This window comes from Prionailurus viverrinus, chromosome A1, assembly GCF_022837055.1.
Source record: "Prionailurus viverrinus isolate Anna chromosome A1, UM_Priviv_1.0, whole genome shotgun sequence".
NCBI lineage: Eukaryota > Metazoa > Chordata > Mammalia > Carnivora > Felidae > Prionailurus > Prionailurus viverrinus.
Genome location: NC_062561.1, coordinates 27,795,604 through 27,823,100, shown reverse-complemented (window position 1 = coordinate 27,823,100; position 27,497 = coordinate 27,795,604). Strand labels below are relative to the sequence as shown.

The 27,497-nt window shown below is 40.6% G+C and overlaps 1 protein-coding gene across 2 annotated transcripts in view; it reads right to left on the bottom strand.

The window, feature by feature from the left end:
• The window catches only part of EPSTI1 (epithelial stromal interaction 1), a 98,837-nt gene that overhangs the window by 32,616 nt on the left and 38,724 nt on the right, over positions 1 to 27,497 (bottom strand). Inside the window, exons 7-9 of one of the 2 annotated variants that reach the window (XM_047872327.1) lie at positions 13,816 to 13,909; positions 5,979 to 6,011; positions 3,465 to 3,548 (exon numbers count right to left, since the gene is read on the bottom strand). In XM_047872327.1, the coding sequence (XP_047728283.1) occupies positions 3,465 to 3,548; positions 5,979 to 6,011; positions 13,816 to 13,909 (211 nt within the window). The remainder of the gene's footprint in view (positions 1 to 3,464; positions 3,549 to 5,978; positions 6,012 to 13,815; positions 13,910 to 27,497) is intronic. The other variant, XM_047872336.1, reaches the window with a different exon arrangement.

Below are 27,497 nucleotides of genomic sequence, written 5' to 3'. Positions count from 1 at the left end.
TGAAAAAAATCTGAACTAAATGACAGGTTTCCTGTAAGTCTCATTGATTGGAACTATTTCCTATGTCCATAGTTGAACCAATCACACTGAGGAGAATGGAACTCCCAGGAGCAGTTAGATCCTTTGGGATTGGATCCCTGGAACCAGGAAGTGCCTGCCTTCTCTGAAACATGGCCCATGCCAAGTAAAATGTATACTGAGGAAAAAAAATCAGTGTTTTAAGAGAAAGGCAGGCAATCGATAGCATTCAATACATCACCCTGAAGTTATCACAACACACAATTTATCCCTTCACAGCATTAATTACTACAAAGTGATTGATCACTATAAATTTAAAAATATAGTGTTTTATTTCTCTGTCTCCTTTTAATTGTCTATCTCCTCCATTAAAAAGTAAACTTTGGGAGGTTAGGGTTCTGGTCTATCCTGCTCTAGCACCTTACAAAAGACTCCAAATATAATAGGAGCTCAATACATGTTTGTTGATTGGCTGGCTGGCTGGCTGGCTGAATACTGGGATAGATTACTCTGAGGTAGATGCACCAGAGTAATAGAGTGAAAAAAAAGCCAGAAAAGGAAAGCTTTAAAGTGGTATTAAATACTGTTACAGAGTTAGAGAGAGAGACAGGGATTGCAAAAGACCACTGAATTGAATGGTCAGAAGGGATTTACCTTTGGAGAGCAGTTTCAGTATGATCATTGCTAAATATAAACCAGAACATAAGGAACAAAGGGCAAAATGGATAATAAATATGTGATTATAGGAAGATACGTTTAGTCTTTGTCTTTTTTTTTTCTGGTAGAAACAGAAAAGATAGTATCTCTGAGGATAGCAGAATCAAGGAAGGGGTTATTTTAGAAAGGCAAGAGTAAGTATAACTGTTCACATACACACACACACACACACACACACACACACACACACACACACAAAGTAGTGAAAAGAGAAGAACATATTGAGTGTATAGGGGGAAAGGGGAATTATAAAAAAATTTCTAGAAGAAACTGAATCAAATGTAAAATACTGAAAGGGTAACCTTAAGGAAGAACCTACTGTTCCCAGAGTAATGAAAGAATATGAAAGAGACACAGAACAAAATAAATGTGCTATCATCTCAACCTAACCTAGATTATTTGCTGATGACTCACTTCATAGCGGGAATTCACTAAATATTTGTTGAATGAATGAAAAGAACAAACACATGAATAGATGTGATGTTATACATGTTTTTTTTTTTACCATAAACATGATCCTTATTTTTTTAAGCTAAATCATTGAAGTGATACGGAATGAGACTCTACCAATCAAGAAATGCCCTTCTGTGGACATGTAAATAATAGAGTGGAAAAAAGAAGAGAAATAAAAATAAGGTAAATACCCTCATATATTTTACTGATGCTGAAAACTCTAATGATGGAATTATGTGTATGTCAAAGTTATTCATTTTACTGAAAGCTACAGTAAGTAAAGGGAAATAATTTATGCAAAAGAAACATACGCTCAGTCAATAACCAGAAAATATGTATGTATCAATATTTGTCTAACTCTAGAAGAAAAACAAGATTAAGAAATAAAAAGCTTAATTCTCACTGTTTAAAATAACTGCTCAACCTGAAAATTAAATCCCAGATCTGATTTTCTAATCTGTTGAGCATTCTCTTTGTGAAATGTTCTACTTTTAATGGTTTTCACGTTCCAAATATGCCCCCAAACTTTATAAAATACTATTTAAAATTCACTAGAAGTTATTTTTATATAAATCATATCCTACGCTGACTTCACAACATTCTCCTCAGTATCTAAACACCTCAGGACTTGATATTGACTTCAAAGGTCACAGAAACAGACTAACATTTACATATCCCTTGACAGACATTATTGAAAATACACCACGAGTATATACCAGACTTAGCTTCTATGTGCTAATTACTGCTGACTATTACTATAATATTATTTAATTGTGCTTTCATTATGAGGTCTTTGTCAAAACAAAGATATTAAAAAAACACCAAGGAGGGGCGCCTGGGTGGCGCAGTCGGTTAAGTGTCCGACTTCAGCCAGGTCACGATCTCACGGTCCGTGAGTTCAAGCCCCGCGTCAGGCTCTGGGCTGATGGCTCAGAGCCTGGAGCCTGTTTCTGATTCTGTGTCTCCCTCTCTCTCTGCCCCTCCTCCGTTCATGCTCTGTCTCTCTCTGTCCCAAAAATAAATAAACGTTGAAAAAAAATTAAAAAAAAAAAACAAAAAAACCCCACCAAGGAATAAAAATGTTTTCTGGCTTCTTCCTTTTTTACATAGTAACTTAATAACTAAATACACAACTTACATTATTATTTCCTTCAATAATTTAATTATTACCTCCTATGCACAAAGCAGTTGAGTGACACAGTCATTTAGACTGCATGCTGGCAGAAAGAACAAACAAGGAAGGAGGGACCACTGTTGGAAGGAGGGTAGCACTTAGAAGGGTCAAATTATAGCAGTGACGATACATACAGCCTATTTCATAAAACGATTTTACACACAATTGCTATAATAAATTATGTTGTGCAGCAAAGGCATAAGGAAAATAATTTGAACTGAATCAAGGAAATCAAATGGGAGTTAGGAGTCAAGTTAATTGTACAAATGAAGAAATGGCTTTGAGAGAGATTCTGGACAAAAGGACAGGATTTATCAGCCACCAATATGGCAAATTGGAAAATAATGATGGGGAAGGTAATGGTGTCCAACTAGCTGAATAGTCTATTTTGCTTCTTTAAAGGATATGGAATGAGGTGGTGCCTTGGAGCTAACCACTGATCATCGTCTGATCCCTTGCTGAGGAGCCACTGGCCCCATCTGAGCAGATGTAGGAAAGGCAGGTAGGACCATCAAGTCACAACATTGAATGTTTTCAGTCAACATACCAGAAGTTTTAGATTCTGACGAGAATTACCCTTTAAGCGCTCTTCTTACGAAGCTCTGCCTTCATTTCCCTGATTTCTGTTGCTCAAAATAATTTGGAATACCTCACAAATTCGTATATATGTGTGGAGTATCTTTTGTTGTATAACAGGTGTATTTTTAGGTGAACATTTAAGCCAGTTTCATAACTTTGTATGGATATCTATTATTCATTATTCTCTGGACATGATTTGTAATTTCATACATCTTTGGTTTGAAAAAATGGCAGTGACAGTGATTGCATTTTGCAAATCAGAACTTCTCTGCAAACTGCTGGCCTCCCTCCAGCACACATACTAGATGGCAAACCCCATGAGACTAAGTGTCATGAGAGTTTTGACCCAAAGTTTTGACCACACCTCACCATACTCTTAAAACACACCAAAATCTCACCTTTTATATTTAATGGGTTTTTTCACAATTTTCATATATGTAAGTATTTCTGTTCAGAAAACCTTAAAAATTATCTAGTACTACAAGCAAACAATTAGCAGTGACCAATAAGGTCTTGTGACTACCTTCTGACGTTGTTCCTCCTTCATCTTTTGCAATTTCTTATTTTCTTCTTCCTTTAGAGAATCCTTGTAAGCCCAGCTTCTGGCCTGTGAATGTAGAGGAAAAAAAATCATAGGAAAAAACATCACCACCACAATTTACTAGTCTCCCTACCATGGGACTGGTTCTAATAACTCAACCTCTGTACTAAGCATACACTAAGCTCTCCATACACACTTGCTTACTGAGTGATTTATGCATATCGTCTGACGATGTCCCTGGGGATATATAAAAAGAAGGCTAGTATAAGCATAATCATCCAGCACATTTTAAAGGATGATCTAAATGTTTGTTTAATTAAGCTTAAAAAAATGCCCCCTCAGAGATAATCAACATGGTTTATTCTTCTAGTGATAAGGATTGAAACAGAGGAAAGTTAAATATGTTTTTCAAGGATATTCCAACTAACTGGCAACAATTCTAACTAGACTCTGGTAAGGAGAGAGCACAGAGATCCAACTGGACTCAGAATAAGCTAACCAAGGAAGAGGAGACTTTACATCACTTACAGCAGTGTCAATGCATTAAACTGCCAGGCATGTTATTTCTATTATTTTACTTAACCTTTAAATTCTATGAAGTAGATATTATCCTCATGTTGTGAATAAGGAAATGGACTTGGATACGTGAAATAACTTGACAAGATCATGAGGCGAAGATGGATCTAAAACTCCTGTTTATCTGACGCTGAAGCCCCAAATCCACTGTTCTCATCCTTGCCTGGAACGTCCTTCCTTCAGCCCTTTGTACTGCTTTGCTGCTCAGCTAAAATGCTGCTGCATCCAACATATAGAGAACTCAAACAATGCCTCACACATGTAGATTCTGGAAGGTGGGCCTTGCCTAGCAAAGCTATATTCTTCTGTGTGTGTGTGTGTGTGTGTGTGTGTGTGTGTGTGTATGTGTGTGTATGTGTGTGTGTCTGTGTGTGTATAATATATATGTGTATAATATATATATAATATATATAATATATATTATATATGTATTATATATATATATTCCAAGTAGCTGATCAGTTAATATCAGAGATAAGCAATAGAGACAGTGACTTTAGAAGCACTGACATGCCTACTGCTCATTAATGGTACCCTATTAAATAGCTTGTCAACTGGTGACTGATACCATAGAATTCCAGAGATGCATTTCTTTCCAAGTCCGTGCCTCCCTAAGCAGTACCTGAAGCTTATTTTTATTTCTGAGAAGAAAAACAAAGGCTGTTCAGGAACACAGGAGTCATTACTTCTGGCTGAATTAGAGTCTCAAGGGGCAGTCTTAGGAGGACCAGTACACGCAGTAAGGTGTCCTTCAGCCCCACTGACCCACCATGGCGGGGTTTCACACACTGGCAAAGTGACCATGCATTCTGGAATTTATGAGATTCCAAGTAGTTTGTCTGTTCATTTGTCATATGCTTTCTCTGCTCCCAGTGATTTGTAGCCCACCCTCTGCGGGCAGCCTGATAAGCTAATACGTAGGAAATTCCACTGTTGTCATAAAACTACCAGCAGGCATCAGGGCAGCAGACCACATATTTCAGGCCTAGTTCTTCACACTAATAATCCATAAAGCTTATGAAGGCTGGTTCCCGCCTTTTTCCTTACTATAATTTTTCTCAAGCACTTCTTAATTCATTCCCCCATTTATGTCACTGTAAAAACCCATATTCCATCAAATAATAGGCACTTGCCAGAAAGAGGGGAGGCTTTCGGAATGGGATCATCTACAGCACTACCAACTGGAATGTTGGAACTCCAGCTGTGTTCAGAAAGTCCTCACACATTCAAACCCTGCTTCATGGGACAGACAAACATATCCTCGGATTTTCTCTTATCTAAGTCCTAAACACAGGAGGACTGTGATAAGACACTGAAAGCGGAGAGTGGTTCTCCAGTGACCTCTTCACTTTACACTAGAGAGAGCTAGTCTTTGCCACAAATACTCCATATACGACCTCAAAGAGGAAAATGGACCAGGGGACACAACTTCTGCTCAAGAGATTAAAAGCAGTAGTAAAATACTTGGTGAAAGCAGATGTGATGCCTTAAGTGAGAACCTAAATTCTATTTGCATACCTTCCTTTTAAACTTAACCACTTAGGGACCCCTGCGTGGCTCAGTCAGTTGAGCATCTGATTTCCGCTCAGGTCATGATCTCACAGTTCGCGGGTTCGAGCCCTGTGTCAGGCTCTGTGCTGACAGCTCGGAGCCTGGAGCCTGCTTCGGATTCTGTGTCTCCCTCTTGCTCTGACCCTCCCCTGCTGGCACTCTGTCTCTCAAAAATGAATAAACGAAATGAATGAAAAAATTAAAAACAAAAAATTTAACCACTTAATTGGTCTTTTATCAGAATATGGGTGCTAGTTTTTGACTCAGAAGAAAAAAGGGGGGATTAGACACAAAATGTCATTTAAAAGGGCAGTCACATGGCACATCAACTATGAAGAGTTCAAAGTTACTTGCTATCTTAAGGCTTACCGAGGTAGGATTCCCAGGCAGGACAGGAAGTTTCTGCTCAAAAATAACAGGGGGGAAAAAACCTTTGATCACTATTTTTCTCAGTTCTAAATCCCAGAAATTTCTGTCATTGTGTTCACGTACACGAAGTATTACTGTACTGAAAACATTGTATTCACTAAGTATTAGTATAATACTAATACTAAATTTTTGTTATTCAATTAAAATACACGTTTTTACTTGCTTTACCCCAAAAGCTATGCTTATAATACGTCCAGTCAACAAGTAACATTTAAGCCTCTATGTGCAGGCACTGTCATAAGACATGATATCTCAGACAGCAAGTCACTAATAGCCTAGTGTGGAAGCCTGATGCGAGGACTGAGGATTGAAACACAGCGTGATGGGTATTATGACAGAAGAAGCTAAAAAGGACATTTAATTAAACTGGATCAAGAACACCTCCTCAAAGTGGGTGACACTTTGTGTTTTAAAGTGGGTGAGTTGTGTTTTAAAGAGTGAATAGGAAACAGACTAAGCGGGGGGGGGGGGGGCAGTGTGTGAACAAAGGAAAAATAGCATTGCAGTAGTTTGTTAAGGGTTGCCGTGAAGTACCACAGTCCAGGAGGCTTAAAAAACAGAAATTTATCGTCTCGCAGTTCTAGAGGCTTGGAGTCCAAAATCAAGGTATCTGTGCTGTTGGTTCCTGCTGAGGGCTGTGAGGAAAGGGTCTAGCCTCTCTCCTTGGCATGTAGATGGCCACCTTCTCCCTGTATCTTCACATCATCTTCCCTCTGTCCCAAATTTCCCCTTTTTATAAAGACATCTTTCCTGTTGGATTACAGCCCCCTTCTAATGACCTCATTAGAGGTTGATTACCTCTATAAAGACCCAATCTCCTAGAAAGGTCACATTCTGAGGTAGTGAGGGTTAGGACTTCAACATATGAATTCTGAGATGGCCTGGGAGATCACAGTTCAATCCCTGACAAACATGAAGTCCCCACTTCAAGACGGTGGAGTAAAAATGTTTCTGCACCATCCTTCTCTCAAAAATTACGCTAAATTTGGGGCGCCTGGGTGGCTCAGTCGGTTAAGCGTCTGACTTCAGCTCAGGTCATCATGATCTCACAGTTCGTGAGTTCAAGCCCTGCGTTGGGCTCTGTGCTGACAGCTTAGAGCCTGGAACCTACTTCAGATTCTGTTTCTCCCTCTCTCTGCCCCCCTTCTCAAAAATAAACATTAAAAAATTTTTTTTAATTATGCTAAACAGAAGAGAAAATGAAACAAGCTCTACATTCAGAAACCAAGAGACATCTGTATTCTCAGACAAAAATCTATGAAGACAAAGTAGATGAAGAAATGGTAAGTGACTAAGAGGAAAAGAGCAAAACAGAAGGTGTTCTGGTAGGGATGTAGGATACCCACAAGAAGCCAATATTCTCCACAGAGCAACATGAGGGCCCAAGACACGCATGTAACAGCTATCAAGGATGACAGATGGATGATAGGAAAGTACCTACGCCAACTCCCACCCTGAGAATTCAGGCGCTAATTCTCCCAACCCAGACAGTAAATCAGAAGTGTATTCTCTGGATAAACTAAATCGGACACACCTAGCACAGAAGGTCACAGTGGTTAAACCCAGGTTGAGAATGAAAGGCCTGCATAAAATGCTGCATACTAAGTGGTGAGCCTCTGGGCCCCCTTCTCTGAAGTCGTCTTCTGCTCCCCGCACGGTTCCTTCCGAGAGCTAGAAGGGGATATTGCATCCATGAAACAAAAACAGGTTGCTATGTTTTACGAAGCAACAGAAAAAAAAGAAGTTCTTGGAAAATAAAAAGATCTTCCCTCCCCTCCCAAAAATGTGACCAGTAAAATATTTAGGAGATACTCAAGAAAATGTGTGAGAAAACAGAAAAAAATATACATGTATGTACACACACACACACACACACACACACACACACACACACACGTCTCCACCCCAGTTCCTGGAACACAGCTCCTCAAACTTTTGTGATTTCCTAAGCCATCAGGGCAGTAGGAGCATCTTTCGTTCGAATAAGGCTCACTGGGTGGGCTCCTGAATGGGGACTGGTCACCAGAAAGACTAAGCCACAATTAGAAGCTTGGAATTTCCAGACCCAACCATCCCCTCCAATCCTCCAGAGAGGGGAAAGGGGATGGATATGGAGTCAATAATTGATCTTGCCTGTGTGAAGAGGCCTTCACAAAATCCCCAAAGTACTTGAGGGTGGGGAATTTCCAGGTAAGTGAATACATTCACACTGCGAGGGTCACCATATCCTAACTCACAGGGACAGAAGCGCCTGCATTCAGGACACTCCCAGACCTTGCTCTACGTATCTCTTCATCTTGCTGTTCATTTGTATCCTTTATCATATCCTCTAGTAAACTGGTAAATGTAAAAGTTTCCCCAAGTTCTGTGAGTCACTCTAGCAAATTAAGGGAACCCAGGAGGGGGTCATGGGAACCCCCAATTTGTAGCCATATTAGACAGAAGTTGTGGGTAACCTGGGGACCTACTACGTGCAATTTGGCATCTTAAGGGGAGGGCAGAGTTGCGGGTCCCTTTACCTTGGGAACCTCCAGATAGACAGTGTCAGAACTGAATTAAATTGTAGGATCTCCAGCTGGTGTCACAGAATTACTCGGGGTAAAGCAAGTCGCCCCACATCTGTTGTCAGAAGTGTGCATGTGGTAGTCACGTGAGAGGAAAGGAGACACTCAGTGGGGAAAGGACTGGGTTTTTTTTTTTTTCTAACCCAATATACCAAGAAGTAGAAAAAAATGTCAGAGATAAATTAAAGGAGAAAAAAAATTTTTTTTCACAAAAATGAAGATAAATCCAGGAGGCCTAGGATTTCAGTAAGAATTCCTTAGAGAAAATGAAGAGAAATAAATCAAAGAAATAACACAAGAAAATCACCTAGAACTAGAAATGAGTTTCCAGACTGAAAAGGAATATTAATGACCCTCATACCAAGGCATATCATTGTGAAATTACAGAATACCAGAAAAAAGAAGAAGATACTAAAATATTTCCAGGGGAAGCAAGGAAAAGCCCTTATATATAAGGACTGAAATTCAGAGGGCCTGGGATTGCTCAAGAACAAATACTCAAAAGTAGAATAGAAAGGCCTCCAAAATTCTGAAGGAAAAGGATTCCCAATTTGGATTACTTACCAGCAAATTACAAGCTAAGTGTGTGGGCTGAATAAAGATACCTTCAGACATGCAATGACCTGACCATACATCTTCTCCTGGGAAGCTACTAAATAATATGCTCCATCAAAACAAGGAAATAAAACAAGAAAATAGAAGACAGGAGGCCTAGAAATCAGGGGACCCCACACAGGAAAGCAGTAAGAACAATTCCCCAGATGACTTTAAAACAATGATTCGCATCCTAGGCTGCACATTAGAATTACCGGGGGAGCTTTAAAAGCCCTGAAGCCCAGGCCACAATACAGCAGCATCTCTGGGGGTACGACCCAGTCGTCAGTGAATTTTAAAGTCCCCCAGATGATTCCGATGTGTAGAGGAGGTTGAGAACCATTCTGTGAAAGCAAAGTCCCAGAACAACCGCTGTGTAGGAGGCCAAATGAACCACCAGCCAGGTTAAGGCAGAAGACGGATGTTTCCAGAAGGGAAAGAAATCCGAAACTGACAAGTTACCTGACAGACACAAAACGGAAAACTGTATGGAAATCTGCACCAGAGACACTTTGTGGAACGGTCACAAAATCTGAAGGAAGCCAGTCAAACGTTCAGAGGAAACCAAGCAAATGTTAAAGCAAAAATTTTAAGAAGTCCTAACAGAAAGAAACTGTGAAGTATACTAACTGGCTTGGCAGTGAGAAAAAAATTCATGTAGTCATTACAGTAAGAGAAAGCCTGAAATACTGAATAATTAGGGGAATGGAGGGGAAGGGATAAATTAACAAGATCTGAACTTGGTTAGCCAAGCAACAGCAATACCTACATTGAAAGGTACGTGGAGCCACATAACAAAGAAACCGCTTAGGCGAGTGTGGTGGGAGGAATAATGCCCCCCGCCAAAGATGCCCACTTCCCAATCCCTAGAAGCTGTGAATGTCACCTTATCTAGCAAAGGTGACTTTGCAGAAATTGAGGATTCTGAGATGGAAAAGGACCCTGGATGATCCGGGTGGAATCACAAGGGTCCTTGTAAGAGGAAGGCAAGAAAGCTGAAGAGCAGGAAGAAGGCAGCATGAGGAGGAGGGCAGAGGTTGGACGCAGCCACATGCCGGGGGGGCGAGAGTGCCCGCAGCCAAGGAGAGCTAGGAGAGGCAAGGGACAGGTTCCTCTCTAGAGTCTCCTGAAGAAGCCAGTCTTGCTGACACCTTGATTTTACCCCCTTCATGCTCATTCCTGACTTCTGACCTCCAGATCTGTAAGACAATACATCTGTGCTGTGTTGAGCCACGAAGTCCTTAGCAATTTGTTACACCAGCGATGGAAAATTTTTTTATTGAGCCATAACTGACATGACATTATATTAGTTTCAGGTGTGCAACATAATGATGCAACGTTCGTGTGTGCTGCAAAACGATCCCGGCAATAAGTCTAGTTAGTATCCGTCACCACACGTAGTTACAAAAGTGTTTTTCTCGTGACGGACCTTTTAAGATCTCTCTTAGCAACTTCCAAATACACGGTACGGTATTGTTAACTGTGGCCACAGGCTGTGCATTACATCGCCAGGCCTTATTTTATAAGCAATGGGAAATTAATACACAGAGTTTAAAATACTGGGAGCGGGAGTGAGATTAAAGGAATGCAAGGGACACAGGCCTTCAAGTGTTGGCTTTTTTTGAAAAAACGTGTGGCACGTGGATAAAAATTAAACCATCCGCACGAGGAGTTCCAAGCAGAAGTGAGAGGAAATGGCTGGAAAGGCACAAGCTATAGAGCAGCGCTCCGCAGACATTAATGTGTGCACAAGTCGCCCCAGACCGTGTTAAAATTCAGCTTCATATTCAGGACTGGAGTGGCGCCTGAGCTTCATCTACACCCTTCGAGGCTCCCGGGTGAGGCCCACGCTACTGGTCCATGGACCCTACTTAGAGTAGCCAAGACCTAGATTCTACGTACAGAAAGGAGTCGTGAGGGAAGGGAGGAAGGCAGAGGGCAGAAAGGGCTCTGTGCTCAAGCTAAGGCATTCTGACTTTATCCTTGAAGATACAGGGAGCCACGGGCAGTGGAACAACCGGATGAGATGTTTTTAAACGACTATTCGCTGTAGAGGAGGCGGCAAGAGGCAACAAAGCAGACTGGAAACCATTTAGGGTACAACCAGAAATATTCAATGATTATGATTGAGGAAGGCGGCATATTTTCTGGCACTTCTCACAGGCACACACACGGTACAGAGAACTGTATCAACCCATGTGTAAGTAAACACTGTAAGTATCTTTGGTCTGAAGTTCTCTTACGTATCGCTTAAAGGAATATTCTTGTCGTCTTTTCCACTGATGTAATTATAGAGTATGTATTAAATTCCCAGCTGCCCATGGAAGAGCCACACGTAAATAAATGTAATAAGAACAACTTTCTCTGAAAAGGTACATTATGTGAGAATTAAATTTTTTTTAAAAAACTTGAAAGCTTGTAGCTTATCACACCCCCATAGAAATTCTATACATTGACATTCTATACATTGACCACAGTTAAGGCAAACTACAGGTGTCTTCCTTCCATGTTACAAAAGTGCACTGTAAAGGTGTGTCATTCCTAAAGCATTAGAAATGGTTCTGCAAAGCATTCTCAGAGGAATTCTACACAGATGGATTAGACAGAAGAAGAGTACAATATTGGTAAAAAAAAAAAGTCACTTAAATATATTGAACACCAACAAATTATTAATAGTTTGCTGTCGAAATGGGAGCAGCTATTGAATGCAGTTCATAAAGAATCATCCTGGGTCCAATGCTGCTCCATATTTTCTATTAATAGCTCTGAGGATCTTGTGACTAATGCACTAATCAATCCACAGAAAACGCAGTCCTGGGAGACATTACTCATGTTATGGACAACAATATTAAAATTCAGGATGATCTTGTTAACTTGAAGAAACAAACCAAAATCAATAGGTCAGGCACACACAATTCTGCCGGGTGTTTCGTAGGATTCGGGCAGCCTTCAAACAGGGTCAAGACCATCCTGGCAGCCAAGCACCCAGTTGATAAAGTTATCCAATTCCTGTCTTCTCTCCCTCCCTCACGGCCACAGGGTATCTGGACAGACGTCAAGGACTGTCCCTACACAGGATTTAGCTCTCTACCTACAGTTTTCAAGTCTGTCCTTTCATGCCCTGCAGTGAGAGGAGAGAGGACAGATGTGACAGGACCCGTGGCAAATCTTAGACTTTGGAGCACCACCTTAGAAGCGGGGGACGAGGGTGGGGGGAGGAACATTTAAACATTTGTAAGTAAGAGTACAATGAACTTATCCCAAGGAGTGTCATAATAGCTTCTCGACATTTTAAATCATGGTCACTAAAGCGCACACTTTTAAAAACTTAAACCCATCCTTTCTTTCAACTACAACCATTTCCAGAGGCATCCTGAATTGTACTTACTTTGTTGTCCCCAGTTAACCAGTCAATAACCAAGGCCCTGCCAACTTCACCTTTTATTTTTTTTTAATATAATTTATTGTCAAATTGGTTTCCATACAACACCCAGCGCTCACCCAACAGGTGCCCTCCTCAATGCCCATCACCCACTTTCCCCTCTCCCCCAGCCCCCATCTCCCCTTAGTTGGTTCTCAGTCCTTAAGAGTCTCTTATGGTTTGCCTCCCTCCAACTTTTTTTCCCCCTTCCCCTCCCCCATGGTCTTCTGTTAAGTTTCTCAAGATCCACATATGAGTGAAAACATACGGTATCTGCCTTTCCCTGACTGACTTATTTCACTTAGCATAATACCCTCCAGTTCCATCCACGTTGCTGCAAATGGCCAGATTTCATTCTTTCTCGTTGCCAAGTAGTATTCCATTGTATACATAAACCACATCTACTTTAGCCCTCCGTCAGTTGATGGACATGTAGGCTCTTTCCATTCACCTTTTAAACGGTTCTCTGACCTGTGCTCTCATCTCCATCCTCCCATCCACTGCCCTATTTCATGTCTTTATCATTCCTTACCTGGACTAATGCAGAGCCTCTCAGAGGCCTCTCTGCCTCTCCATTCCCTCAGAGCCATCCTTCACATGGTTACAAGTATGACCCCACTAAAATACAAACCTGACTTTGAACCTTCCCTGTTTGAAAATTTTTAGTGCCTTCAGCACTCAAAGAATGAGGTCCAAGATCTCCAATGCAGCATACAAATTTCTGCAGTGGTATTCTGCTGGCTTCCCATGTGAGGTATTTCCGGATGTCTTGATGTCTGGGGGACACCTCTAGCATGTTGTGCCCACATCCTGCAGTACCCACGGCAGCCCATACAATGAACTGTCCCACCCAAATTACAGTCCTTCCAGGCAGAAACTGTATGCACTTGGTAGACCTTACGTAACCTTACGTAAACATAAAATTTGTTGGATAGATAAATGGATGGATGACTGGATGAGATCAAAGGCTTTTCAAAGGGTGGTGTTTAGTCCAGGTGCCCGTAATGTAGATAACCAAGTGCAAGCATTGTTTTATAGCTCAAGGAAGCAACAGCTGAAGTTAAGTTTCAGATCAGGTCCATCTGCCTTTAGTTCCAGCCATCTATTATACACAGCTCACTCTGTGCCCATAGCCTTCATTCACCAAATGCCTCTTTATAAAGTACCAGACAGCAACCCTGCATGGCCTCCCACTTACCCAAGTTGAAGACTGTGAGTCATGAAGAGCCTTTTGACAGGTACTTCTATCTGGCGACTCTGTGTCCAGTCTGCTCAGGAACTCCGCAGTTTTGCTAGCAGGGACACAAACAGGTGTTAGGGCCTTCATAAAAACAGAAATATCATTACTCATCGTGCCTCTGGATACTAGCCAAGACATTCATTGGGTGATGACTTAAAGTGTCCTGGGTAGAACAAAAGGTTAGTGTGAGAACAAGGTCGTGTAGAAAACCAAAATAAAACGCTACCGTAAGACCGCCTTGTTGAAGAACATTCATCTCAAAAGTATAAAATTAGGTTTGTGGCATGTGAAACTGGGATTTCATTTTTATCTCCTTGACATGGAGAGAAATGCTCCCTCAGATTCTACAGTGTGGGGGTCCTAACTTCCCGTCTCAGTATTTAAAGCCCGACATTCAGACCGCACGATAGAGCCGTGGCACGTTGGGTCCCCTGTGAGACCGCATTCCACGCTGGTTTCCTGTGGCCCTTCGCCCGCTTTCTCCTCTCGCTGCCCTCATGGCTTTGGCTGCTCTCAGGATACAGGCCCTCCAATCCTGTAACTCTTAACCACATATGGATCGTGGAGCCCCTATGGGATTCTGAAAGCAGTTATGGCCCCTTACACAGACACATGCACACAGACACACCTTCGCATTTGATTTGTACCTTCCATGGAAGGTAAGAAATGCTGCTGGTCCTGGCCTGCATTTCCGACATCTCTTGTTAGCTCAGAAAGATTGGCCGAGAAATAGCCTCAGTTTTAAGAAGGTCTTTGTTTTTCCCTTAGAAACCCCAAACCATCACCCCAATTTCTCCTCTCACCTATGTCAAGCAGAGAACACTAGAATTGTTCCCTAGACCTTATTTCAGTGACTTCCCCATTTGGCCTACCACTGATCTCCGTTTCTTTGTCCTTTCCCCATGTAATTTGTGGGATTTCCCCCCCTTATTTCCGATGCACAACCGAATACTTCATTCATGGAGGCCTAATGCATATTGCACCAGCCTCTTGCAGCCCTCTCACTGCCTGCCTCCTTCCCTCAGTTATCTCCCTTCTTCCCCCCTGATATTTTAGTCCTCAACTTGTCAAGCACTTAAGATATGGACACCCAAAAACGCATCAATGATCTGGTAAAAATAAATGGTATCCAGTGGAGGAAAATCAAAACAAGGAATTCAAAACTAAACAGGGATGCCAACATCACTTCAAATAATTACTTAGATAGAACATGGCATTTGAACAAGGTCAGAAGCTTGAGCTGGGAAAGGAAGAGCAAAAAGGTAAGCGACGTACATCACCCTGAGAAACATAAGGCTTCGGCACTGGAGACAAACAGCCTCTCCATTTGTCTAGGATTGCTTATCTTGCCCAGAATAGACAAGGAGACTAATGAAGTCTCAGAGCCTGGAAGCTGCCCCACTGTCTGGGGCTTTATGAAGTCATCAGTCAAAAGTGTTAAAAGAAGAGAGTTGCCAGAAGTTTGGATGAGATTTCCGAATATCCTGAGTTCAGACCTAGGAAAAGCGGCGAAAAAGAAACACTGCGATAAACAAGGAAAGAACCTCAGACCAAGTTGACGGGCAGCCCCACGGTGTGTTCTGACAGTGGCTTCTTACCTGCTGGTGCCAAGGACAAAACTGCCTGCAGAGCCAACCACTAGCCATGGCCCTTCTACCAATTATCACTGCCCCACTTATGCCACAGGATTAAATCATAATGACAGGGCCACAGGACTGCCCCAGGAATTCAAGTACGGGTCTGTGGAGCATGTGGATTATTCCCAAAGATGAACCATATTGACAAGCCACGTTCCAAGTTACTAAACTAACTCACTGGTATTTCTCAACTGTTAGTATAGGCCTAGGTATAGAATGTAATTTCCATATATTGACTAAACTGACCTGGGATACTTGTAGGCAATTATGGTCACATTTAATAAAAGTAAAATACAGAAGAACCTTCTTGAGGGCAAAAGGGGGAGAATCTCAGAGTGCCTGGGTGGCTCAGTCGGTGAAGCATCCTACTTCAGCTCAGGTCATGATCTCATGGTCAGTGAGTTCGAGCCCCGCGTCGGGCTCTGTGCTGACCGCTCAGAGCCTAGAGCTTGCTTCAGATTCTGTGTCTCCCTCTCTCTCTCTTCCCCTCCCCCCAGGAGAATCTCCTGGTGGGAAGTCCAACAAGACTGAGAACCCTGACGGCAGCACTAGGTCACCTTTCCCTTGGGAGTTTCTTGCTCTTTGTCATCCCTGTGACTCTGCCACCTGTAGAAGGGATGACCCTCTTTTGTTCATCATTCTGACATAAGCATAAATACAGGACTCCTTCCTTTACTCTCCACAGAGTGGATGAACCAATTAAGTCAGACTTGGTTTAGAAGCTTTAGTTCACTCACATCCAACTTAAGATCTTCAAGGGTACTTTGTGTTTGTTGTTAGGGTGATTCCCATAGCTTATCCTAACCTCACTTCAATACAATTCAGATGCAGCAGGGACTGCTAAATGTCCATCAAATTCATGTTCTCTTATTCTAGTGACACAACTTGACTACATACCCTGGCCTCCCTTGCAGTGAAGGTTGGCCACGGGGTTGAGTCTTGACCAATAGACTGTGAAAGGAAGGGATGCACACCCCTTCCAGGACTAATTACAAACTTCTTACACATGCACCTCCATATGTTTTTCTCTTTCTGGCTGGCTGGAGTAAAGACTACCCCCAGCACAAACCCAAAAGTTGTAATATTGAAGGTAGGAGAGCCCATATGGCTTGGTGCCTGAATATCTGAGTGGAGAGGGCCTCCACCCAAACTTGTTCACCCATTCCTTAAATGAGCAAGAAAAAAACAACATAGTATTCAAACTATTCTATATTTTAAAGTCTGTCACAACCCCTATACTACCCTAATAACACAACATAAGAAATATGTACAACACAGCGAAGGAAACAATCAGCAAAACTAAAAGGCAACCGACAGAATGGGAGAAGATATTTGCAAAGGACACATCAGATAAAGGGTTAGTATCCAAAATCTATAAATAACTTATCAAACTCAACACCCAAAAGACAAATAATCCAGCGAAGAAATGGGCAAAAGACATGAATAGACACTTCTCCAAAGAAGACATCCAGGTGGCCAACCGACACATGAAAAAAATGCTCCACATCACTCATCATCGGGGAAATACAAGTCAAAACCACAATGAGATACCACCTCACTCCTGTCAGAATGGCTCACATTAACAAGTCAGGCAACAACAGATGTTGGGGAGGATGCAGAGGAAAAGGATCTCTTTTGCATTGTTGGTGGGAATGCAAGCTGGTGCAGCCACTCTGGAAAACAGTATGGAGGTTTCTTAAAAAACTAAAATAGAACTACCCTATGACCCAGCAATTGCACTACTAGGTATTTATCCAAGGGATACAAGTATGCTGTTTTGAAGGACACATGCATCCCAATGTTTATAGCAGCACTATCAACAACGGTCAAAGTATGGAAAGAGCCCAAATGTCCATATATATATATATATATATACATACATACATATATGTATGCATATATATATATATTATAATACTCCATTGTGTATGTGTGTGTGTGTGTATATGTGTGTACACACATATATACACACATATACACAATGGAGTATTACCCAGCAATCAAAAAGAATGAAATCTTGCCATTTTCAACTACGTGGATGGTACTGGAGGGTATTGTGCTAAGTGAAATTAGTCAGTCAGAGAAAGACAAATATCATGTGATTTCACTCATATGAGGACTTTAAGAGACAAAACAGATGAACATAAGGGAAGGGAAACAAAAATAATATAAAAACAGGGAGGGGGAGAAAACAGAAGAGACTCATAAATATGGAGAACACACTGAGGATTTTGGAGGGGTTGTGGGAGGGGGGGCTGGGCTAAATGGGTAAGGGGCACTAAGGAATCTACTCCTGAAATCATTGTTGCAATATATGCTAATTTGGATGTAAATTAAAAACAAAAAGAAAGAAAAGAAATATGTACAAGAGAATCATTTCTCAATTAAGTGATCAATTCCAAAAGTGTAAGAGGCAGCCAAGAAGAATTGAGGAAGATGAGAAACAAGGATTCTCAAGGATTCAGCTAAGCAGATATTTCAGAACCTTAGTCAGGGGAGGGGAAGGTGGGAAAGGGGCTTCATTCTGGAGCTGTCTTCCTGTTAGGCCTAGGAGCTACCTAGGCTCAGAGCATAAAAAAGCATGAACCTTCCAAATACTGGGGAGGGTGTCTTACAAAACTGGTCCTCTTATAAATTGCTAATGGAAGGGAAAATTGGTGTTACCACTTCAGGGAGTAATTTGACAGTGCTTAGTAGAGATGAATATGTGCATAATGCCTAGGTACCAACTCTAGAGAAACTCTTGCATAGGTATTTAAAGACACCTGAACAAGGTAATTTAATCCAGCACTGCTATAAGAGTCCCAGAGATAGAATTTAAAAAGGGGGGGTGGGGGGCAACGCCTGGGTGGCTCAGTCAGTTAAGCATCTGACTTGGGCTCAGGTCCTGATCTCACAGCCCCGTATCAGGCTCTGTGCTAACGACTCAGAGCCTGGAGTCTGCTTAGGATTCTGTGTCTCCCTCCCTTTCTGCCCCCTTCCCTGCTAGTGCTCTGTCTCTCATTCTCAAAGATAAGTAAAACATTAAAAAAAGAGAGAGAGTCCCAGAGATAGAAAGAAGATGTGGAGTGGGGTGAGGGGAAGATGAGAATGGAAAGGAAGAAGAGAATGAACTAGATCTACATCAAGAATCGATATGGTGAAATCTCAAAAAACAGTATCCAGTTGGGGCGCGGGGGGGTGGGGTGGGGGGGGGGAGGAGTTGTAAAGGTATGATACAGTGATCAAAGTATCTGAAGGACATAAAACAACAGTCTGTACCTTGTGTGGATTCACATATATGTAATAAAATTGGAACAATGTACATGATGAGAAAAAGAAAAGCAGCCCAAGATATTTAGGAACTGTTCTGACACATCTTAATCTCAATGTTATTACAAACTAATCCGACGTTTACAGCTAAACCATGTTGTTCTACTGATGGACATAAATGGTCCCACAGAATATCCACTTTACCCAAGTAGACCTCACAAATTATCAAATATCCCCCATCTTGCTAAATGAATGCAGACTTCCTTACCAATTACAGTGTCATACTCATCTAGGCTGTCCTCCCTATAGGTAACATTTAGTGAGACATCCAATCACAGAATTGTCCCCACATGCTGACAACACACAATCTAGAGCAATCTCCTGCTTCTTTAGACCCTTCCCCAAATTACCTAACTGAAACCTAAATCCTCATCAGTTATGTCTAACACTCTTACTGAGATATCCCTCCATTTCTTACAGTGTGTGTTTTCCCTTTTTTCTTTTTTAGTTGTTTGTTTTTGAGAGAGAGAGAACACGGGTAGAAGAGGGGAAGAGAGAGAGAGAGAGAGGAAGACACAGAATCCGAAGCAGGCTCCAGGCTCTGAGCTGTCAGCACAGAGCCAGACGTGGGGCTTGAACCTATGAGACATGAGATCATGACCTGAGCCGAAGTCTGACACTTAACCGACTGAGCCATCCAGTTGTCCCCTGTTTTCCTTTTTTGTAATAAACCCATAATGTTCAACTACAGGTATGTCCCTGGTGGTCTTCTGCTGAAGGGCACTGACAAATGTTACACACCAGAACACTGTTGCTGTTAGAGAAAAAATGGAGGGAAGGGATGAGAGTGAAAGGGTAACTAACACTTTAGCCATCACTATGCCATTTAATTTCTTTTTTAAAAATGAAACAAATGCAGGCAAAATCGTAAGTGTGACCTTAGTGATTGATACATATTTTCTGTGATTTTGCAATGCTTCTCAAAGAGAGAAAAAGCATACACACTATTGTGGTGCTTATGGGGAAAAGTTTTGCAGATGCCATTCTGGATTCCTTAGAGCAGTAATTTCCAAAATGCCACCAGGAAGACCCACGTGTGGCTGACACCATAAGAATCATCTACGCTGCTTCTTGTTAAGCCCTGGACTCAAGACTTAAACTTTCCAATTCAGCATGTCTGGTATCGGATCCGGGAACCCGTGTTTCTCAAAAGCACCCCTGGTGATCTTGGGATCTACTATAGAGGTACCAATGGATATTTAACATGCGTAATTCTCTGAGGTCCACAGGATTCTGACTTAATGATTAAATCATGCTATCACACACATTTGGAAACACAATCTTAGCGTGTCTTAGGAATCCTTCTCTAGGAGGACTAACAATACATTCTTCTTGTCTTTCACAGTAGCTTCACAAACCTGAACTTGGCCACTGTGAGGTTTAGGTGAGCAAGTAATCATTCTTACATTCACATACGCATTTGTGCCAGCAACAAATTCTTCCTCAGTCTCTGCTTTGTGCTTAGTAATATGGGTTATCGAATAAACTAAACAGAGATGGTTTTGACTGAGTCAGTTTCATATAAGTGGGTGTGAACAAAAAACATTCATATACTTATAAACACTCAAAGCTAAAATCAGTGGGGAAAAGTTTGAGGATAACAGGATATTAGAATAGTCTTAAAGTATTTCCCCCAACTACAAAATATCAATTACAAAGGGAAAAAAACAATTAACTTTACAGTGGAGACCACCCTGACCAAATAATGAAAGCTAGTATCACCAGTAATGAGGACATCAACATCATATACCCTCTTGATAGGATGCTCCAAGGACACAGGATCACCTCTTAGTATTCTGAAAATTAAAACCTCAATCTTATCATAAGAAAATATCAGATAAACCCAAATTAGAGGTACATTCTACAAAGTAACTAACCAGTACTGACTGAAAGTGTCAAGGTCATGAAACACAAGGCAAAAATGAGGCACTGTCACAGACTAGAGGAAACTAAATAGTCATGACCACTAATTATATTATGTGATCCTGAATCAGATCCTAAAATAGAAAAAAGAACATTGAGGAGAAATTGGTGAAATTCTAATAAAGCCTGTAGTTTATTGTGTCAATCTTAATTTCCTAGTTTGATAAATGCACTATGGTTTATACAAGATATTAACATTAGGGGAAGCTAGAAAGTCTCAGTGCAAAACTCTGTACTATTTTTGTAACCTTTCTCTAAGCTGAAAGTTATTTCAAAAGAAAAAAAAAAAAGGAATCTCCCTCAGCTCTCTTCCTTACCTGAAACCAAGAGAAGACAAAACCTAAAGACAGCATTTGCCCCCAAGTTCCCTAAATGGAGGCATCTTATTTCTCATACATTTTCCTCAGTGCCTGGAGGGTGGGGGTGGGGGGTTGGGGGGACACAGGCCTCTTCTTTGCTCCTCATGTTACTTCAGACAATTACTTCTCCCTCCATCACTTGCAAAAAAAAAAAAAAAAAAAAAGTCTGTTCCGGTTAGTGCCCTTGACATCAGTATACCCTACGTTCTTCTCCCCTCTTTGCTATTACACACTCCAAACCTTCTGGTCCGAAGCATCTCTCATTCATCACGACCAGGCTTCCTCCCCATCTCAACTAGTGTTGGAGACATGGATGTCCCGGATCTCCTCCTTGCCTTCCAGCTCCCAGGCTCCACTTTTTATTTTCTCATCTCCAACACCTCTTCAGTCTGCCTCAGCCACACTCCTAGAGTCCTACCCTAAACTCTACCGTCATGAACAAGTATCCTCCCTCCAACAGAAGAACTGACAAACACCACTCTTGGACAGAACTTTCCATCATTCCGTGTTCTTGGCACAAACATCGTCACTACAACAATGTTCTGCCCGGTTTGGGATTTCCAAGCCATCATTCCTCCCTTTTTCTCACCATCAGTTCCTACCCATCTCTATTTATTGTGCAGCTTAGAGCCCACAGTGCATTTTTACAATCTTTCCTTTACAAATGTCTTTGACTCTCTAAGATAAAGCCGACCATCTGCTTTCTCTGCATGGGCACCAGAGCAAGTGAATCAAACTTGGGGAAAAATAACCTATCAGGTGTTTGGGGATGGTAGACATGGAGGAGGATGGGGGCAGGGGTGTAGACAGGCTTCACTTGAAATTCATGAACACGGACATCACTCTGATCAGAGCCAACACCAACTCCTGCCTGGACTACCGCCGTAACGTTGTCTCTAGCTTCTCCATTTCCATTCTTGCCTCCTCAAATCTATTCTTGACACAGCAAGCAGTAATCACTTCTTTAAAAACAATAAAACAGCTTCTGAAGGTTTGCTCCTGTAGCTTAAATAAAACCCAAACTATGTGCCATGGCCTGCATGATCTCTCTGGCTCCTATCAATCTTGTCAACTTCATGATCTCTCTTCCCCCACTTCAACCCAAATATATCAGCTTCCTTTCCGAATATACTGGGTGCTGCTCCCGCAGCCTAGGACCCACTTCCCTGGTTCTCAGCAGGACTCGTTCCTTTCTCATCCCTCCACTCAACTGTCATTTTCTCAGAGATGCAGGTCTCCCCTACATTCTCCCCTCCCAGTTTCAGTATTCTTGATCACTGGTAGAGATCATTATCTTCCCCTATGTTCTCTCATAGGAATTATAGTCTGTTATCCTATATATTCCTTGGTCATCTGGTTTATTATCTGAATTTCCACACTTGGTCATGGGGCTAGATTTGCTTTATTCATCATACGTGTCTAGAACCTAGTAACCTAGTATAGCGCTTGATCTATACCAGGTGCTCACAGTTGAATACATGAAAGCCCATTGCCTAATGCTAGATACTATCAATACATTTACATTTTGGCCAGTGTCAAAATAAAATTTTTTATGTTTCTCTGATCATCAGTGAGGCCAAATATTTTTATCGATTTTATATCTCTTGTCTTTGAACTGCTAGTTCAAGCCATTTGTCAATTTTTCTAGAGTTGTCTTTTTCTTACTAATTTATAAGAGTTCTTTGTGAAATTAAGCCTTTGTCCATTACTCTTGAGGCAAATATTTTCTCCTAGACTCACTTGTAATACTGTTGACTGTTGTCACCTACCACGATTTTTTCTTGCAGTCAAATCTGTATTTTTCCTCATGGCTTCTGAGTTATGTGTGTGACTTATGATTTAGGGGGTAGAATCTCCTTTCCAAAAACATTCTTCATCATATTCTAATTGTGTTGGCTCAATACAATTTGTCAAATTGTCTTTTTGACACTGATTTGAAAGGATACTTTTATCAATAGCTGAAGTCCTAAATACTAAATGCCCTTATATTCATGGGCCTGCTTCTAGATTCTTTCACTGAATAGATTTATTATAATTCCAATAACACTTTATTACTACCATACTTTTATATTAGTACACGTAATACCTGGTACAACAAGCCTCTCCTAACTCCATTCAATTTCTCTCTTTCAAGTGTATCATTTTTTTTTAGTATTTTCTCTTTAAACTTGATTTATCAAATTCCACAAAAGGTCCTGTTCAGGAGAACTATCTTTATAATACTGACTTTTTTTTTCCTTCTAGAGTTAATGGTCTACATTTATTTTCATCTTCTTTTAGGTATCTTATGTAGGATCTATCTATTCGACTCACCTGTTTTACAGTGGATGATTACTTTAAGTGGGCTTTTTCTTTAATTATATTTTTTAATGAGCTTTTGATGGTATAGAAGATAGACAAATATTTGCATATTGGCTTTAGATTCATTCATGTTAGTTGAAGTGTTAGTATTAGGTCCAGTAACTTTTTGGTTGATCCCTTCGGGATGGTTTAGACGGATAATCAGAGACACTGATCTCTTTCTTTACAATTTAGATTATTTCTTTGTTAAAAATAGAAACAGTCTCTAGTTACAGGGCAGTAATAACAAGCATTCTCATCACCCTGTTCCAGACTTCACTGGAAAAGCTGGCTTCTTTCTTAGGATTTCAAATGAAATCTAACACCTTCCTTGAAGGTTTAGTAGAACTCACTGAAAAAACAAAAACAGAACAAAACAAAAACCCAATTGGGCTTTTTTTTTTTTAGGTAAAAACTAAAATGTATTTTCTCTTCTAGTTATTACTCTATTCAGGCTTCAAGTCTAGTCATGTATATTTTCCCCAGGAAATAAATGAGGAAATCTGGGTGACAAAAAATTAACAATTAGAAGTAGGATAATTAGGAGTATTTTGCTCTTCCAGAATTCTGGTTGTACTTCCTTTCTTATCCTTGGGGCTCTTCTTTTTTTATTTTTAAATCAGACAAGTTCAAAATCGGCCTGAAATTTTATAAGAATTTTTTTAAAAAAGCAAAAAACTAGTTTTGGGGTTAATTTACAGATGATAAATTCGTTTTCTACATCATTAAAACAAATTTGGGGGGTGGGGGTGCCTCAGTGGCTCAGTCAGTTAAGCATCAGACTCTTGATTTCAGCTTGGGTCATGATCTCATGGTTCCTGAGACTGAGCCCTGCGTAGGGTTCTGTGCTGACAGCACGGAACCTGCTTGGGATTCTCTTTCCCTCTCTTTCTGCCCCTTCCCTACTTGCACGTGTGCTCTCTCTCAAAATAAATAAATAAACATTTTAAAACTTTTTTTCCTGTATTATCCTTCCTTCTACCTATTTGTACTTATTTTATTGTTCTACACTATCTTAATACGACGTTTAGTTTGTTTCTGTTTTTACTAAATGCTTTTAAAACTATTTTCTAAATAATTTTATAGCCACATTCTATAGATTTATATAATATGGGATACTTTAAAACTTGTATTCTTGGGGCGCCTGGGTGGCGCAGTCGGTTAAGCGTCCGACTTCAGCCAGGTCACGATCTCGCGGTCCGTGAGTTCGGGCCCCGCGTCAGGCTCTGGGCTGATGGCTCGGAGCCTGGAGCCTGCTTCCGAATCTGTGTCTCCCTCTCTCTCTCTCTGCCCCTCCCCCGTTCATGCTCTGTTTCTCTCTGTCCCAAAAATAAATAAAAAACGTTGAAAAAAAAATTAAATAAATAAATAAATAAATAAATAAATAAAACTTGTATTCTTTTATCCCCAAGTAATTTGTGATTTCAGTTTGGGTTTCAATTTGTACCCTAACAGTCATTCAGAAAAGTGATTAGAAAAACATTTATGTGAACAGACATGAAATTTCTTTTTTTTGCTGATTTGAGTAATCCCTACACCCAATATGGGTCTCAAACTCCTGACCCCAAGATCAAGAGTCACATGTTCCTCCAGCTGAGCCAGCCAGACGCCCCTGACATTAACATTTCTTATTGCTTAATTTATGATTTTATTACATTTTCCTTAGGAATGGTGGTTCTCTAGGATTTGGGAGTACTGGGGGGACTTTCTGAGAAACTCTGAAACCTTAGTGAAGGCCAATCGTAGTTACGTCAATATTTGTAGATTTTGTATTTTCATAAACTAGGTACAACACTTTATAACTGTCTATATAATCATACTGATTATTATTCAAATCTTCTATTCCTTATATCATTTTTTGGTTCACATGATCTGCTAATTTCAATGGAGAATTAGTTAAATAAAAAGGAAAATTTGAGGCGCTTCGGTGGCTCAGTCAGTTAAGCGTCCAACTCTTGATTTCGGCTCAGGTCATGATTTTGCGGTTCATGAGTTCAGGCCCTGCATCGGGCTCTGTGGGCTCAGCACAGAGCCTGCTTGGGATTCTCTGTCTCCTCTCTCTCTGCCCCTCCCCCGCTTATGTTTGCTCACTCTCAAAAATAAACTTAAAAAAAAAAGAGAGAAGGTGACAAATTCATTATCTATATTACAGACTTTAGCAGTTTGTTTTATAGGTTTCAAATTGATAAAGACCCATTATTCACATTATCTTTTGGCTGACATATTTTATCTCTATAAAATACTCTTCATCCTGTTGAATGCTTTTCACCTTGAATTTAATTTTGTCTCCTATTAACAGTGATATTAATTAATCTACCTTCTATTGTTAGCATTTATGGTTATACTTTCCATTCCTTTATTTTCATCTCTTTTGTTTTATGGCATCTCTTATAGTAGCAGATAGCTAGAATTTCATCTTTTTATGCCACCCGAGAGTGTTTCTTTTAATAAGGAGATTTGGCGTGTATACCTTTTCTGTGATTGCTGACTTGTTCATAGTTCTTCCTCTTTTCTGCCTTATGTTACAATGATCAAATTTTCGTTGTATTCATTGTATTTCACTGTATTTTTTCACCTCTTTTTATGTTATATTTCCTATATCCCATATAATGAAACACATAAAACACAAATTAGTCTTCTATCAATATGCGGAATTCACAAGCCTTCACTCGTACAAAGAAAAAAACACTCAACGTTACTTCCTATCTCCTCTTCCTTGTGCCTCTTCTAGCACTAAAATCCTCTATATTAATTTGATCATGCTTATTCTTAATTTTTAGAAAAGAGAAAAGTCTATCACCTACCTGACTATACATGTCACTATATTCTTTGTTCACAACTGTTCTAATACCTACTCCCTTCCCTTTTCTTGGATTCATTCTTTGTTTGGTTGGAGTTCATTTGGTGTTAATTTTTTTTTTTTTCAGTAAGGATCTTAGAACTCACACAGAAGTGATAAAGTTGGCTCTGCAGCCAGCTTTTCTGAAGGGTGGAGGGGAGGTGCACACATATCCCCCCAGGTATACCAGGTCACAGTGATGAGATAACTAAGGGAAACTAGTTTATAAAAAAGACATTAGTCAACTCTCACCTTTTACTAATTATTAATTACATATTGCGAAAGCTAGAAGCTGTCCCTGACATCCAGGAGCTAGTCTAGCACTCAGAGCAAGGCCTTGGTGTTCTCCTGGTGAAAGCAATTCACACAGTATCAACATCAAAAGAGTCACCCTGGGGCTGTGATGGATATTGACAAAAATAAGACCCCCTCATTAACATGTCTGAGCAAAAAAAGATACACGAACCTGTCTAAACCACCAAAGTGACCAAACACCCCCAAATTCCTACCTGATTTGTGTGACAGTGCTTCTTTATCAATTACATTACAATTGCAATTAACCACTCAGGTCCTCCCTCCTTTTAAATATCCCTGCCTCCTGATAACGTTCAACCCAGAATGAAGCCCCGTTTCCGCAAAGTCTCCTGCAGTCACCTGACACAGGCCCAAATCTTAGCATGTTCTGACATCTTCTTACCAAGGTGGCCCACAGTTCCCGCAAGATGCAGCTAAGAAGTTTAGAATTCATTTTATAAGCAATGGGAAATAATACCCTTTTAGAATAGGGTAGTGACATGATGAAAGCCGTGCTTTAGAAAATGAAATCCAACAAAACATGTAAGATAACTGACAGAAAAAGACAGTTGGTGAAGACAGCAATGAAGCCATTCGAGTATGCCAGAGGATGATAAGGAGACAGAAGCCATAAAGGCAAGTGGAATGTGAGGAATACCTATCGGAAGGTGGTGGCAGTGGGAATGAAAAAGTTAATGTGTGCTGGGACATCCACAGGAAGAACGGACAGTGATAGAAATACTGATACGGTCTCAACCGTCAGCATGATTTAACATTCAGTAGGCAAGGATTCTCTCAGATCAGATTTCCCATAAAATATTCAGTCTTATTCTGAACAAAATAGATAGGGGATTTTTGTATCTATAAGTTCACTTCATTAGCATAAGATAGAAAGTTATGAATAGGATGACTTTCAATTCACCTTACTTGGATTAT